The sequence below is a fragment of the Geotrypetes seraphini genome, chromosome 9, assembly GCF_902459505.1.
Source record: "Geotrypetes seraphini chromosome 9, aGeoSer1.1, whole genome shotgun sequence".
NCBI lineage: Eukaryota > Metazoa > Chordata > Amphibia > Gymnophiona > Dermophiidae > Geotrypetes > Geotrypetes seraphini.
In genome coordinates this window covers 88,861,993-88,878,690 of record NC_047092.1, presented here as the reverse complement: position 1 = coordinate 88,878,690, position 16,698 = coordinate 88,861,993, and the positions used below count along the sequence as shown (strand labels likewise).

General features: G+C 45.9%; 1 protein-coding gene across 5 annotated transcripts in view; it reads right to left on the bottom strand.

The window, feature by feature from the left end:
• Nucleotides 1-16,698, bottom strand: part of NUP205 (nucleoporin 205) — a 1,504,202-nt gene that overhangs the window by 803,800 nt on the left and 683,704 nt on the right. For all 5 annotated transcript variants that reach the window (XR_004540594.1, XM_033957880.1, XM_033957883.1 and 2 more), the window contains exon 20: nucleotides 4,403-4,484. Coding sequence is in view for 4 of the 5 variants with exons in the window: in XM_033957880.1 (XP_033813771.1) it covers nucleotides 4,403-4,484 (82 nt within the window). In the remaining variant the exon portion in view is untranslated. The remainder of the gene's footprint in view (nucleotides 1-4,402; nucleotides 4,485-16,698) is intronic.

The following is a 16,698-nucleotide window of genomic DNA, read 5'->3' as shown; positions in this document are numbered from 1 at the left end:
CACTGCCATACTCTGTAAGTAGTTGTCTGTACAGTTTCTCTTTATTGTAAACCGCCTAGAAGTCGCAAGATTGTTGGCGGTATATAAGAATAAAGTTATTATTATTATTATTATTATTAAATTGCCCTCTCACTTACATTATGACACTGAATTTTGTAACTTTCTGCGAGTGCGATTGGTAGATTATCAACTTACAAATGACACTGCTGAGGTGGACCCTGTCCTTTCTGGTGTGCCTCTAAGGCGGTCCTTTACGGGCATGTTATTGCATACATGGCTGGTCAATGGCAAAAATGGGAAGGGGAGCTTCTGGGAGACTCCATGACCTTAGGAAACCCTACATCAGCACGATATCGGAAGCAGACCAATTGGAGCTTAAGGAGGTCCGGTGTCAGCTCTAGATGCTTCTTAATAAAACACATGGAACGTTCCTTGTACTATCAGAGGTATCAGCTTTATCACTGGGGAGGGCAAAACTTGGAAATTGATGGCCAATCTGATCCGCCCGCATAAAATACACCAGGTCACTATTAAAGATGCTAGGGGTGTGCAACATGAGGGGGGAGTGTAATACTGCAGCATAATTTGTCCAATACTACCAGTCCTTGTATGGTCGACGGCCCTTGGATAGGGCAGCCATGACTACTTTCTTAGTAGATTTGGGGCTCCCCAGGCTGACAGAGGATCAAGTGGCGGCCTTGAATGCACTCATAACAGCGAACAAGATATCCACCATGATTGACTCCCTAACTTTAGCCAAGGAACCGGGCCCGGATGGCTTTGGTCCAGAATATTATCGGATGCTTTGTGACCTGATAGTTGGTCCGCTTTGTCACATGTGTAATGCAGTGGCAGGAGCTGTAGGCCGCTTCCTTGAGAACCTGGCACATATCGTGCTGCTGTCAAAGCCAGGGAAGGACCCTAAATTGGTGGGCTCCTTCAGACCCATTTCTCTATTGGACCAGGATGTCAAGTTACTAGCTATGACCTTGGCGCAGCACCTAAATTATTTCTTGCCAGTCTTGATCCATCCAGATTAGGTGGGATTTGTGCCTGGTTGCTATGACTCGATGAATCTGATGAAAGTATTGGGGGGGGGGGTGATTCACAAGCATAAGGGTAAGGGGGGGGCAATCTGCAGTGGCGGGCTTGGATATGGAAAAGGTGTTTGATAGCGTCTCCTGGGAGTATTTATTTTGAGTTTTGGAGGGTTATGGTTTCATGGGGCTCTTCCTGGATTGGATCAAGGCACTGTACACTCACCCTCGGGCTCAGTTGTTTATCAATGGGAGTTTGACAGAGGCGTTTGGGCTACAGTGAGGGACCAGACAGGGTTCTTCGTTCTCCCCCTTTTATTTCTTTTGGCTATTGAGCATTTGGCACACAAGAAACAACAGGCCCCTAGTGTTGGGGGAATTTGGGGGGGGGGGGCGGGAATGCTAAATTAGCCTGTTCATTAACGACATCTTACTGTATCTGGAACAGGCTCCCATTTATTTGAACGAGGCGCTGGCGATAGTACGGGACTTTGGGGCCTTGTCGGGTTTGCAGGTTAACTGCAATAAGTCTGAGCTCTTGTTATTGGTATTACAATTAACACTATTATGGGAGTGGGGTCTTCGCCCCCCCCCAAACATAAAAGTGTTCCACTGCCTCTGCCTAGAATGAATATTTGAATGAAGTTGGAATTAATTATGGTAACATCTATGAGGTGAAAATAAGCCAGGTGAATCGCTGGAATGGTGTCTCAGGGTGAGGAAGGACCTATACTTAAAAAGATCTATGTATTCTTGTTAGGATGTTTCTTATCTTATTTTTACCTCTGTCTTTATTTTACTTCTCTACCATTTACTAATTGTTTTTCAGGTACTTTAGTTAGATTGTGAGCCTTCGGGACAATAAGGGTATTTCTAAGTACCTATCTTTACTTATCTTATTTTTATTGTATCCTTAATGTATATTTTCTGTAAACCGCTTCGAACCTAACGGATTAGCGGTATATAAGAAATAAAATTACATTACATTATTGGCTGGGGGCCCCATGGAACAACAACATGCTTTGCTCTCTATACCGCCCTCAGCTGCCCCTGTTTGTTATCTGGGTATATATTTGAGTACTAACCCCGTCACATTTTATTCTATGAATGTCCTTCGCTACCTCGATGTCATTGGGAAACTGTGTCAGGCATGGCAGGATCTTCCAACTGGGTCTGATGGGACGTGTGGCACTGGTAAAAATGGTCCTGCTTCCTAAATTACTTTATCCCCTTCAGACAGTGCTCCTTTGGTTTCGTCGCCAGGACAAACTTCGCTTTAAATCTCTTATTTCTCGCTTTATTTGGAGGTCTAAGGCCCCTCGAGTGGCTTTGGCCAAGCTGACCCTGGTTAAGGGGGCAGGCGGGCTGAATGTCCTGGATATACAGTCATACATGTCCTTCTGTGCTGGATCCACGAGGGCTATTTGGGGCATGATTGTTATTTCCCCTCTGGGTGGTTCATGGGCTGAAGCCAACCTTTCTAGTTCTTCAATTTACTGCACTCAGCCAGATCATGCTGTCCGCTCAGGGGACAGCTCTCGTTTTTTGTCGCCCTTTAAGCAGGCCAGGCAGTGGAGGCGGAGATGCCAGGGTTTACCGACTGCAGTCTCCCCTTATTTGTTGTTTGAGGGTAACTCGGGGTTTCTTCCTGGTTGGGGGTGGTCAGTGTTTCAGGAATGGACTCAGCGAGGCTGCCGTTCTATGAGCCAGAAGCTGGAACTCTCAGAGGCTCCTTTTCCCTCCTTCCAACAGGTGCAGACGAAATGGGCGATCCCTTCCACTTACCTGTTTTCCTTCCTTCAGTTTCAACATTACTGGGCCACTACGCATCAGGAATATGGGGGAGGTTGGGACTCTAGGCCACTGGATCAGATCTTTGCAGCTACTCCACCTGAACTCAACTGGCTGTCCCACTGGTATGGTCTCTTCCCGGATCCCTGGGAGGAGCAAACTGCGGGAGCAATGGGAGGGGGATCTGGGCCAGTACATTGCCAATTCCTAATTCTTGGACTGCTTCCGGACCTTTACCTTTTTTCTAAGTCAGCAGACTATCGGGAAATGCTGTATAAAATATTACACAGAGCCCTTATCACACAGCATAGGGGGGCGCAGCTTGGATTGGGAAGCGGTGATCTTTGTGTTAAATGTAAATGTAGGCCTGGCATCTACATCCACTCTCTCTTAGAGTGCACTGAGTTATCACTTTGGCGGTGACTCTTGGGTCTCCTAGACTCAGTCCTCCATTGGTCTATTGAATGGGATTATGGCATCCATCTGCTGGGCATTCAGGGATCATTATGGGAGCAGGGCCTCTCCCTTCCCTAATGTAGATTCCTCTACAATGCTGTTCTTGTGACAAAAAGGATGATTCTGACCTACTGAGCTTCCGAGAACTCCAGCTGCTCAATGGCGGGCAAAGCTGAGAGAGATGGCTCAATTCGAGATTTGTTCCTATAATAAATCCCAACGATTGGACATGAGGCATTATGTTATTTTGGGGGGGGGGGGGGGGCTTGTTGGCTCTCCTCGATTCTTAATTGTTCTTTGTCCCTATCCTTATCTTGGAACTTCTGGAATGCCGACTGTGGTGCGTAGGCTCCCTTGCCTGTACTCCAAGGGAGGGGGGGATTAGCAAGGGTGGATTATTTGTGTAGAATGTTTGTGTTGGTTGTGGTATGCATGCTGTGTGTATGTTGTGTGGCTTGGGGTCTCTAGCTTGGTGCTTGTTTGCTTGTGAGCTGGTGGGTTTTCTAAAGTAAAAGAGTACTATGGCTGGTGGTTTGGTCTGGAGTTGTACCAGTCCTGGATGGTCTGGGTCTGGGATGGTCTGCTTTTTTTTCATCTTTACTAGACATGGACCAGTTCACTGTTGGACTCTCTCTTTGGGGAGGATTGCCTTTGTTACATCTTTTATTGATATCTTTGTTCTTCCTATATGGTTACTTTGCTGTTTGTGACTCCTTGTCTGGATCATTTGCCATTTTCAATAAAAATATAAAAAAAGAATGTTAAGGGACTGTCTTAATTGATTTTCTTTTAATTGTGAATCCCTAAAGCAGGGGTAGGGAATTCCGGTCCTCGAGAGCCGTATTCCAGTCGGGTTTTCAGGATTTCCCCAATGAATATGCATGAGATCTATTTGCATGCACTGCTTTCAATGCAAATTCATTGGAGAAATCCTGAAAACCCAACTGGAATACGGCTCTCGAGGACCGGAGTTCCCTATCCCTGCCCTAAAGGATGTTGGTTTTCTTTAACTAAGCTGCCTTGGCCCTAAATAGAAATTTTGAAGATAATAATACCCAAGTTAAATTAAAAGAAAACTAAATAATTATAAAAGATTTTCCCACGACATATATACAGACCTTCTTCTAGGTTAACAAGCTCCTCTGCATCTTCATTGTCTAAGCACTCCACAAAGCCAGCCATCAACTTCTGACTTATAACCTGCAACAGTACAAAAGAAGATGGGAACATAAAATTGTTTTCAGGAAAGGATAGTAAGACAGGAGGTTAGAAATAAACAGTTAGCAGTTTAACATTTTTATAAAGAAACAATAGACATTAACTCATGTGACAATCAAGATTTCCATAGAAACATAGGACAACTATTTAGAAAATCAAAAGTATATTTCTGTGATTTTTTTTTTTAAATATACAAAGGATTAAAAATTAAAATCATAATTTAAGAAAGAAGAGCTTTTTGCACTCCTGTTCATTTACAAAAACTAGATAATTCTAAGTCTAATAGATGTTGGCACTGTCATCTTGAAGCTGGGACATTAGATCATCTTTTATTCTATTGTCCATTCATATTATTATTTTGGAAATCATTTGGCCTCAAATAAATAGGATGTTGGATAATCCGGTACCCTTGACATATGATACTATTTTATTTGGAACGGCAATGAGAGCAAAGAGTCAAATTTTGTCAAATAACATTAAACTTTTATTTATTCTGACTGGAGTAGCAATTCAACAAATAACATACAATTGGAAAAATTATGACAGATTAAATTATAACTTTTGGTGGAATTCTGTATGCCATATATATAAAATGGAACGTACAATAGCAACACAAAAAGGATATTTTGGTAAATTTCAGAAAATTTGGAGACCATTAACAGACTTTTGTAATGAATGAGCACTGGGCCAGCCGAAGGGGGTGCAAGCATGTGGTGAAGCAGATCGGAGGATCCACAAGAGAGTGTGCTTGATTCCTATTGCAGGTTAGGTGCAGGCTGACACAGCAGTGAGGGCGGGTGGACTAGCAGCAGGAGCGGAGGAGAACCGGAGGAGGAGTTAAGGGGAGCGGAGAAGGCAGGAGAGGCGAACAGAGGGGGCGGAGAAAGCCAGCACTGCCATCGGAGGAGGATATTGAAAGAGGCAGTCGGGTCACTGAGAGGGGAAGAGGCGGGTGGTAGCTCCGCCCACTGCCGACGTCACACCCGATCTCTCTCTCTCTCCCCCCATAAAAGGGGACGTGCCAACGGAGGATACTCAGCACTGGGCAAGCCGAAGGGGGTGCAAGCACGTGGTGAAGCAGATCGGAGGATCTGCAGGAGAGTGTGCTTGATTCCTATTGCAGGTTACGTGCAGGCTGACACAGCAGTGAAGGCGGGTGGACTAGCAGGAGGAGCGGAGGAGAACCGGAGGAGGAGTTAAGGGGAGCGGAGAAGGCAGGAGAGGCGAACAGAGGGGGCGGAGAAAGCCAGCACTGCCATCGGAGGAGGATATTGAAAGAGGCAGTCGGGTCACGGAGAGGGGAAGAGGTGGGTGGTAGCTCCGCCCACTGCCGACGTCACACCCGATCTCTCTCTCTCTCCCCCCATAAAAGGGGACGTGCCAACAGCGCGCAGCCGTTCGGGTCTAAGACATGGCAGCTCAGCTTCAATGCCAAAAAATGCAAAGTTATGCACCTGGGTACCCAAAATCCATGCAGGACTTATACCCTTAATGGCGAGATCCTAACAAGAACGGTAGCAGAACGGGACTTAGGGGTGATCGTCAGTGAGGACATGAAGGCTGCCAATCAAGTGGAGCAAGCTTCTTCCAAGGCAAGACAAATCATAGGTTGCATACGCAGGGGTTTTGTCAGCCGTAAGCCTGAAGTCATTATGCCTTTGTATAGATCCATGGTGAGACCGCACCTGGAATACTGTGTGCAATTCTGGAGGCCGCATTACCGTAAGGATGTGCTGAGGCTGGAATCGGTCCAGAGAATGGCCACCCGGATGGTCTCGGGACTGAAGGATCTCCCGTACGAAGAACGGTTAGATAAATTACAGCTATACTCGCTCGAGGAGCGCAGAGAGAGGGGAGACATGATCGAGACGTTCAAGTATCTCACGGGCCGCATCGATGCAGAGGAGGATATCTTCTTTTTCAAGGGTCCCACGGCAACAAGAGGACACCCGTGGAAAATCAGAGGCGGGAAACTGCACGGTGACACCAGGAAATTATTTTTCACCGAAAGGGTGGTAGATCGCTGGAATGGTCTTCCACTTCAGGTGATTGAGGCCAGCAGCGTGCCTGATTTTAAGGCCAAATGGGATCAACACGTGGGATCTATTCGCAAAGTAAAGACAGGGGAGGGTCATTAGGGTGGGCAGACTGGATGGGCCGTGGCCCTTATCTGCCGTCAATTTCTATGTTTCTATGATAACATTTTCCCAAAGTAAGATATTTGATAGAAGGGAAAAGGGTGGGTATTATTTTTATTTATCTCATAATGCATATGAATATATCAGTAGTCTCACTATATTTGTATGAAATTCTGTTACGGGAGGGGATGGGGATGGGAGGGTTTCTATTTAATAATAATTGTTTAGATATTAGGTGTATTACATAATATTCAAGATATTATAGAATATAAATATGTAATGAAATATTATATTTAATGTGTTATATGAGAGTTAATCAAGTGTGTATTTATAAGTTCATATGATTTTATCTAATACACTTGTTGTAATATGCAAAAATGAATAAAGAATTTAAAACAGAAAGAAGGAAGAGATATAGTTATTTTGTGAATATACCACATAAGAAACGTTCAGTTTTGTCAAATAAGGACAGCTGCCAGAAATTCAGAGTCGCAGCCTCCAGGCAGCAGATAGTTCAGGAAGGTGCAATGACAACAATGGGTGGGGGTTCAACTTACCATCCTTATCTACTGGAAAAGATATCAAGATAAGAACCTAATCTCTTTTTTCAGTGCAATAGAGATGGTATGCTGAACCAAGGGACATACCTAAGTAATCTCAAAACTCCAGGTGGGAGAAAAGCCTGCCTGCAAAACAGAGGCTCCTGTGCTGCCACATCCACCCTATAAAACATGATGTAAGTGTGAAGAGACGACCAAGTCGCCACTCGACAAATCTCATCTGGAAGGATTGTTCTAGATTCAGCCCAAGAACAGGGGATTCCTCTAGTTAAATGTGCTCAAAGAGCAAAAGGCAGCTGCTTTCCGCAGACAATGTAGGACAAAATAGCTGACCTAATATATCTGTAAATGGCAGCCTTGGATGACAGCCTCCCCTTCTCGCTGAATTCGTCAAACAAAGTTTTCTTGTCTCTGATCGCTTCCTTCACCTCTACAGTGAGCCACGCCAGTTCCTTGTTCTTTTTCCTCTTGGATCCCTTATTGCTACGCAGTCAGTGGCGTACCTAGGGTATGTGGCACCCGGGGCCCATCATTTTTTGACACCCCCCCCCCCCCCATGTAAAAATTTTTTTTTTTTTTTTTTTTTGCAATAACCATGAAATGGAATAAATGGTCAGAATAGAAACAGGCAGTGAAAATTTTCTTTTATTGAACCTCATATATGTAACCATTATTCCAAACATAACATAACATAAATTATGTCTAAATTGTCATGACATTAGAAGTACATATGGAGTAGTTGCAGGTGATGCTTGGGACAGTTCTGATTGTGTTAGTTCGGTTTTATGTGTTTTTTGAATAGAAGGGTTTTTATTTATTTTTTGAAAGTTTTGTAGTCTGCGGTCAAAGAAAGGGGGGAAAATCCATAATGTATGTTAAGAAGAAATCACTTAATTGACAGAGTTGGTTAACATAGTGTATGAGAAGAGATGAAGCAGTGGTGGAGAGTACAAGGATCAAATAGCCTGAACATTGCTAAATGAATTGGTAAAGGCTGAACAGGAATGGGGAGGGGCGGGGCTGATTAAGTGTTAAAGTTATTAGATGATCAGAGAGGGGAAGAAGTAAAGGAGGAAAAATTAGAGTGAACAGTTGGAGAAGTTGACAAGATCAAGGCAGTGGCCATTCTGGTTAGTAGGGATAGTGGAGCATATCTGGAGACTGAGTAAGAAGGTTAAAACAACAAACTTAAAAGCAACTTAGAATTCTCTTCCATTTTTGTTCCCATTATAAAAAAACACTGATAAGTTCCCAGGAAAAAAATACATTAAAATAAGAAGTGAAAACAAAGGCCCCTACAGATGAGAACATAACATAAGAATAGCCTAACTGGTCCATCATGCCCAGTAGCCCATTCTCATGGTAGCCAATAGTGCTGCCCGATTCAGAGAAAAATATTTCATTCGATTCGATTCACCCTGTTGAATCGATTTCTCGATTCGATTCACTGTTAATGACACCGCTTTTTAAGTTTAAACAAAGTACAACAATAAATTTCACAACAACAATAAATTTCACAAAGTACTTAAAAAAAAAATCACATTTTTCCATTAATGCAATTCTGGAGACATTTGCTTGAACAGTCTTTTTTCCCAGTCCATAAGCAAGCAATATGAAAAAGATTTCCTAAATTATCTACTCAAACATTTTTGCTATTTACTTTCATTGTACCTAGACTATTATTCAGTAGAAAAAATGTAGTTTGTTCAATCAAGCAGAACATTCACTCATAGAAGTCCAATGTCCACACAGGATTTGATTGAACAAACCAAATTTTTCTACTGAATAATAGTTTAGGTATACTGAATAGCAAAAATGTTAAAGCCACACAGAAAAGCAGTAAAAGTCAATAGGTTCTCCAAGTGGGAACAACCTGATGTCTCAGCACTTGAGGAAAAGACTACGTAATAATGTTTATAACATAAATCATATAAATGATTATACTGAAGCAGGGTGTCCTCAGCGTGAGAGGTAAGCGAGAGGAGAGAATTCTCCAGCGCTTTACACAATAAGGCACAGGTTAATCACCCTCTGCCTGCATCAAAGGACACCTCAAGTGTGCTCAAATTAATCAATGTGATAAATTAAACAGTGATAAACAATTGGTCAATCACAAGAGTGCAAGATCAAACAGGTTGTTCCCACTCAGAGAATCTATTGACTTTACTGCTTTTCTGTGTGAGTAGATAATTAAGCAAATTTCTGATAGCCTACAGAACTGATTCTCACCTTCCATCCCCAGCCCCCAAGACTTACCAGACCCCCCCTGCCGATGTATTTACTTACTGCCTGAACTGGATATTAAATCATGGGGAAGAGAGGAGAAATGCGGGGAAAGAGCCAGCCAAAACTAGTATTTGTTGCTGCTGAGTGCACCAATCCAGGGCAAGCAGACGCTTCCCCCATGTCTTAATAACAGACAATGGACTTTTCCTCCAGGAATTTGTCCAAACCTTTCTTAAAACCAGCTACGCTATCTACTTTTAACATAACTTCTGGCCACTTCATTTTTAAGCTTAGATCTTTCCTTCCAAACAGAGACCTTGCTAGATGTCAACTACAGCACAAGGTAACTTCACACGGACTTAACTGTGCAGGAAATGAATCTCCTCATACACCCACCATATAGTGCAAAAATGTGCAAAGGTCTGTTTTTTTCTTTCGATCACTACATAGCCTAATGCCACACAAGCAGCGCTGTTACAAACATATTCTGAAGGTCAATGCTAAGGTTGACAAAGTTTCCTTGGAGATACTGACAAACCATTGGAAGAGATTCTAAAACAACTACCCAGAAATAACACCCAAAGACCCACTCAGTGTGTGAACCAGTTGAGTGGAGTGGACTAACTGGGGGTGGAAATGGGCCCAGAGTTTGCTCAGCAGAATTTCCCAGACTACCTCTTCCTCTCAACACACTGACATGCTACCACCACCACCAACACTAGGAACACCTCACCGAGTATGCCAGCAATGCTTATAAACTTTATAAAACACATTATTATATTTTCTTATAAAGCATATATTTTAACTGAACTCAGCCTTGCCATTCACAAAAATAGAAAAGTTCCCATTTCAAGCTGTCTCATGTACACTTTTCAAATCTAACATATTGTAATCAGAAAATAAAATTATTTTTTCTACCTTTTGTTCTCTGGTCAATATTCAAATCTTGTTGGTCCCAGGCTCTTGTTGTCTTGCTTGCCAGGGTCTCCTTTCTCCGTGCTAACCATCCGTCTGTCATCTCTGTCCTCCCCTTCCGTTTCCCTTCCCTTTCCCGGAGATCTGGCATCTTTCCTTTTTTTGTCTCGATCCACAGATTCACCTTTTCTCAACTCCCCACCACCCCAGGATCCACCATCTCTCCCTTTCTGTTCCCAACTATCCTCCTATCCAGTATCTCTATCCCCCCTCCACACTATCCCCTGTTTCCAAGTTCTCTCCTTTTCTGTTCCTTCCCTCCCTAAATCCCATTATGTACCATCTCTCTCCCACTCCTCTGTTTTTAGACCCATTATTTCTAACCCACAAAGTTTGGCATATGCACGTATCTTTGAACCCCCCCTTCCCTCTCTCCCTCTGTGTACTTTTACACCAGGACCCCCCTCCCCCGAAGGTCTGTCCCCCCTCTGAAGGGCTACACCCCACCCCTGAAGGCCTGCACTCCCCGAAGGACTTTACCTCCCACCCAAAGGTCTGTCCCCCTCTGAAGGCCTATACCCCACCCCTGAAGGCCTGCACCCTCCCCGAAGGTCTGTACCTCCTGAAGGCCTGCACCCCCCTGAAGGCCTGCACCCCCCCTGAAGGCCTGCACCCCCCCACCCGAAGATCTGTCCCCCCCTGAAAGCCTGCACCCACCCGAAGATCTGTCCCCCCCTGAAAGCCTGCACCCCCCCGAAGGTCTGTACCTCCTGAAGGCCTGCACCCCACTGAAGGCCTGCACCCCCCTGAAGGCCTGCACCCCCCTGGAGGCCTGCACCCCCCCCTGAAGGTCTGTACCTCCTGAAGGCCTGCACCCCCCCTGAAGGCCTGCACCCCCCCACCCGAAGATCTGTCCCCCCCTGAAAGCCTACACCCCCCCGAAGGTCTTTACCCCCCACCCAAAGGTCTGTCCCCCCCCCTTAAGGCCTACACCTCCCTCTTAAGGCCTACACCCCACCCCTTAAGGCCTACACCCCCCATCTAGTACTGTCTAATGCAATTAGGTACGGGTCAGGAGGCCAGAGGGGAAGCAGGACATTGCAGCAATTCTCAACTGACCCTCCCCCCTCGCCCTCTAAAGCAGGAGCAGGCTAGCAAGAGGAAATTGCCGATCCTGCTTTAGGGGGGGAGGGTCAGTTGATGAATCGGGAGGCCGATTTTGGGCTTTTTAAAAAATTGATTCGGGCAGAAATAAAATAACAATAAAACCACCACCAAGCAGCCCAGCGATACTCACCCTCAGTTCCTGCCTTAATTGCAGTGTTCCACGCGGCTCGGGCTCCCTTTCTTGCTTCCACCCAGCCGGACACCGGAAGTTGCTGATCAAGCTCCGACGGCGACGGGGGGTGTGGCCGTGGGTGAATGGAATTTGAGAGAGGGCTCAGGCAGGATCACTTCGGGGACTCGCGGAAGCCTTGGAGTCGGGCCATAGCAGGGAAGTTCCCGGGCCATGACTCCAAGGCTCGAGCACCCCTAATGAGCTGGTACCCGGGGCGGCCCGCCCCCCCCCCTAGGTACGCCACTGTACGCAGTTTATATATAGATTTTGCGCCTCGGTGACTGTGTTCTTAAAAAGGGACTAAGCTTGCTCTAGCGTTTATACAGTGCTTATCCTCTTCTTAATCTTCTTCCCCACCATGAGTCTCATCCCTTCGTAATTCCCGTGGACGTCATTCTGGACCAATGTTTCACCCCTGCATCCAGGTCGAAGCGGATCATGTTGTGATCACTGTTTCCCAGCGTCCCTTCTACTTCTACACCTTGTGCCAGTCCTTGCAGTCCGTTTAGAATTAAGTCCAGAATTTCATTTCCTCTCGTATTTTTCTTGACAAAGTTTTTCCAGGAAGCAATTGCCTACAGCATCCAGGAACTTGGTCTCCCTAGCACAGGCGGAGGTGCCTAGGTTCCAGTTTATCCCCGGATAGGTGAAGTCACCCATGATAACTGCATTGCCTCCCTTGTAGTTGCATTTAATCTCGTCCGACATTTCTCCATCAATTTCTTCGGACCACCCTCGGGGTCGGTAGTAGATGCCAATCTTTGTTTCCAGTCAATTTGTTCCCGGAATTTTGACTCATAGAGATTAACTTATCCGTCTGTTGTGGCATATTCTCTCCAGTAGATTCAATTCCCTATTTGACATATATGGCAATGCCCTCCCCCCCCCCCCCAACTTTTTGAGTCACTCTGTCTCTGCGGTATAGTTTGTACCCTGGTATCACAGTGTCCCAGATGTTTTCCTCAGTCCACCATGTCTCTGAGATGCCGATGATGTCCACGTTATCTCTTTGTGCCATAGCTTCTAATTCACCCATCTTATTCCTTAGGCTCCTTGCGTTCGTTTGAGTTTGTGGCCTGTTCCTTTCTTGCATGTCCTTCCCTCCTGTTTCACTTTTGATCTGTCTTGTCTGTGATCCGGTGAGTCTTCCCCTCTATCTTCCTTCACGTTATCCTCCGTGTATACCGGTTCCCGAACCGGTCGACTGTCAGCTTTCACCTTCTTCCTAGTTTAAAAACTTCTCTCTTGATGTTGCTTGCAAAATAGCCTCGTTCTGTCTCTGCTGATGTGGCGACTGTCCTTCCTGAATAGCTTGCTCTTCCCCCAGAACATCGTTCAGTTGCGCACAAAGTGGAATCCTTCTTCCTCATACCAGCATCGCATCCACGCGTTGACTGCTTGCAGCTCTATCTGCCTCTTCTCGTCGGCCCTGGGTACTGGCAGGATCTCCAAGAATGCTATCCTCTTGTGTTCTGGTCTTCAGCTTCCTTCCTAGCATCTGGAACTGGTCCTTCAGTAATTCCCTGTTGTAGACCCTGTTCCTCACCTTGTTCGTCCCCACATGGATCACCACCACTGTATCTTCTTCTTCCACACTGTCAATTATCCTGTCGACGTGGCTTACTATGTCTCTCCAGTAGATTCAATTCCCTCCTTGATGTATATGGCAATGCCCTCCCCCCCCCCCAACTTTTTGAGTCACTCTATCTCTGCGGTATAGTTTGTACCCTGGTATCACAGTGTCCCAGATATTTTCCTCAGTCCACCATGTCTCTGAGATGCCGATGATGTCCATGTTATCTCTTTGTGCCATAGCTTCTAATTCACCCATCTTATTCCTTAGGCTCATTGCGTTCGTTTGAGTTTGTGGCCTGTTCCTTTCTTGCATGTTCTTCCCTCCTGTTTCACTTTCGATCTGTCTTGTCTGTGATCTGGTGAGTCTTCCCCTCTATCTTCCTTCACGTTATCCACCGTGTATACCGGTTCCCGAACCGGTCGACTGTCAGCTTTCACCTTCTTCCTAGTTTAAAAACTTCTCTCTTGATGTTGCTTGCAAAATAGCCTCGTTTTGTCTCTGCTGATGTGGCGACTGTCCTTCCTGAATAGCTTGCTCTTCCCCCAGAACATCATTCAGTTGCGCACAAAGTGGAATCCTTCTTCCTCACACCAGCACCGCATCCACGCGTTGACTGCTTGCAGCTCTATCTGCCTCTTCTCGTTGGCCCTAGGTACTGGCAGGATCTCCAAGAATGCTATCCTCTTGTGTTCTGGTCTTCAGCTTCCTTCCTAGCATCTGGAACTGGTCCTTCAGTAATTCCCTGTTGTAGACCCTGTTCCTCACCTTGTTCGTCCCCACATGGATCACCACCACCGTATCTTCTTCTTCCACACTGTCGATTATCCTGTTGAAGCGGCTTACTATGTCTTCTATCTTGGCTCCCGGTAGAAAGGTCACCAATCGATCAAGTCTTCCTCTTGCTATGTGGTTGTCGACTTGTCCGATGATGGAATCCCCCATGATGACTCCTGTCCTCTGTGTCTTCTCTTGAATCTCCAGCCGCAAGTCCCTGTCCATCTCTCTAACTGTAGATCTGTGTCCTTCGATCCCATCCATTTTCTCTCATCCTGGCGTTGGCTTGCACCTGACTCGTCTTCTTATGGGTTCCCTCTGCTGTTTATGGGTTATGGGTGATAGCAGATCATACTGCTATCACCCATTTCTTCCTGGTATTTCTCCGTTGGGTGTTCCACACTCTCTGTAGGTGTATCTCGGCAGATCCACTGTTGCTGGTGATTTTCCACGGCCTCCCTATATGCCTTCTCAATTAACTTCTCCAGCTCTCGGACTTCTTCCTCGATGGTTTCCTCTGTCTTGATGTTCTCTGAATCTGTCTTCCTCCTCCACTGCTTGTAGTGCCTCCAGTTCCTATATTTTGCCGTCCAGAAGTCTGACTTGTTTCTTCAGGCTTTCCAGTTCTCCGCATCGAGCACATATGTAAGACCGCATCCCAGAGGGGTGGTAGTCGTACATATGGCAGATGGTGCAGAAAACTGGGTAGCTCAACATCCTGCTTCTGTCTGCTGCGTCCATTGCTGCCCGCTTGCCAGTCTGCTGTGGATGTCTTTAGTGTCTGCTGTGGCTGTCCTCTGCGCCTGCTGTGTCTGCCTGGTAGTGTGTCCTCTGCACCTGCTGTGTCTGCCTGGTTGTGTGTCCTCTGCACCTGCTGTGTCCTCTGCGTCTGCCTGGTAGTGTGTCCTCTGTGCCTGCCTGGTAGTGTGTCCTCTGCGCCTGTGTCCTCTGTGTCAGCCTGGCTGTGTATCCTCTGCACCTTCCTGGTCGTGTGTCCTCTGTACCTGCTGTGTTTGCCTGGTCGTGTGTCCTCTGTACCTGCTGTGTTTGCCTGGTCATGTGTTCTTTGCGCCTGGTTGTGTTTCCTCTGCTCATGCTGTGGTCTCCTTCTGCTCTCCTTTAGTGGTGGCTCGTCCCTTCTCAAGGCCCTTTCACAAAGGCGCTCTCGCTAACGCGAGCGCCTTTAACGCTCGCCTTCGACGTATGCTGGATGGCTGAGCGTCGTTGGCCCCTCCCCTTTTAAGGGGGAGTTTCGGTAGTTGACATCGGGGGTGGGCGGAGCTATTTCTCGCCGATTCCCCTCATAGTTTCCTGCCTCTTCTACCCCTCTCCTGCTCTTTTCACTCCTTTTGCTTCCCTTTTCCCTCTACTTCACTCTCCAATCACTGCTTCTCTCCTGCTTGCCTGCCCAACTAAAGCAGTCTTCAGAGCAGAGTCAGATTTCAGTGTAAGCAAATGGAGAGTTCAAGAAATAAAGAGGTTATGAATGTAAGCAAGCTTGTTGGAACAGACATTCCACAGAGCACATGAGAAAGGTAGAGAGGAGGGGGGGAAGGAACAGAAATAAAGATTGGAGACATTGCGGTGTGTCCAGCATGAGTAGAGTGAGAATTAATTAGGAAGACCAGGATTGGGACTGATATCCCCAGAAGAGTGCAAACAAAAAAGAGTATGGACAAAAGTAGGAGAGGCATAACAGCAGCACTGGAAATGAGATGCACTCAAACAGAATGGGATAGTTGAATGAGAAGATGTTGAAGCTTCATAGCAGAAAAGGCAGAAGACAAAAGGGAAGGTGAGGTAATGAATTCACTACCCTATTCAGACCAATTTTTTTCTTTCATTACAAGCTTAGGTATTTTTTGCTGTCCAAGCATTCCACAGTTTTGCAGGGATTGCATTCTGACATTTATTTCAAGCCAAAATGCAATTATTTTACTTGTTTCTGATTCATTACCTATCTCTGCTTGGGCTCGCAGAGAATGATAAATTAGGTTCTTACCTTTGCTAATCTTCTTTGCTGTAAATCCTCACTTTATTTCGGGACCAGTGGGTTATTACCCTCCTCTCGCCAGAAATCTGTAGGAAGCCTCAAAACCTTTGAAGCTTTTACCCCCTCCCCCTCATACTTTGCCATTAAGCATGCTCCTGTGTACTCCAGTGTGATGGGGTGTATGTCCCATCACGTGAGAGAGGACCGCACCGAGGGAAGGCTACATCAGTCTACCTCTCCCCAGAAGTGCCTAGGGGTAATAGATAACCCAGGGTTAAACAGGGAATAGCTGGGTTCAACTAGTTCCTAATGGGGTGGTTCTAGTCATAGTGGAAGACTAGGTGGTTGGTGATAGGAACCAGCTACCCCTATTACTCCGGAGTATTCTGTTGCCCAATAGTAAAGACTGAATGACATTGTCACTGGACTTGAATTACTAATTTGCATCCTAATTTGCATAAGAATCAAGTGGCAGAGAAAAGTGGTGATTTGTATAGAAAAGAGACTCCTAGAACCTTAAACTGGACTCCTGATAGGGAGAAGAGCTTTGGCTTGGACCCCTCAATCCTTGGGGGGACATTTTGAAGGGGGTAAAGAGGGACCTCACCCTGAACTGACAGTGGGGGTTCTTTAATGGACTACCAACAGAAAAGAGCATAGTGAGAGTTCCTGGAA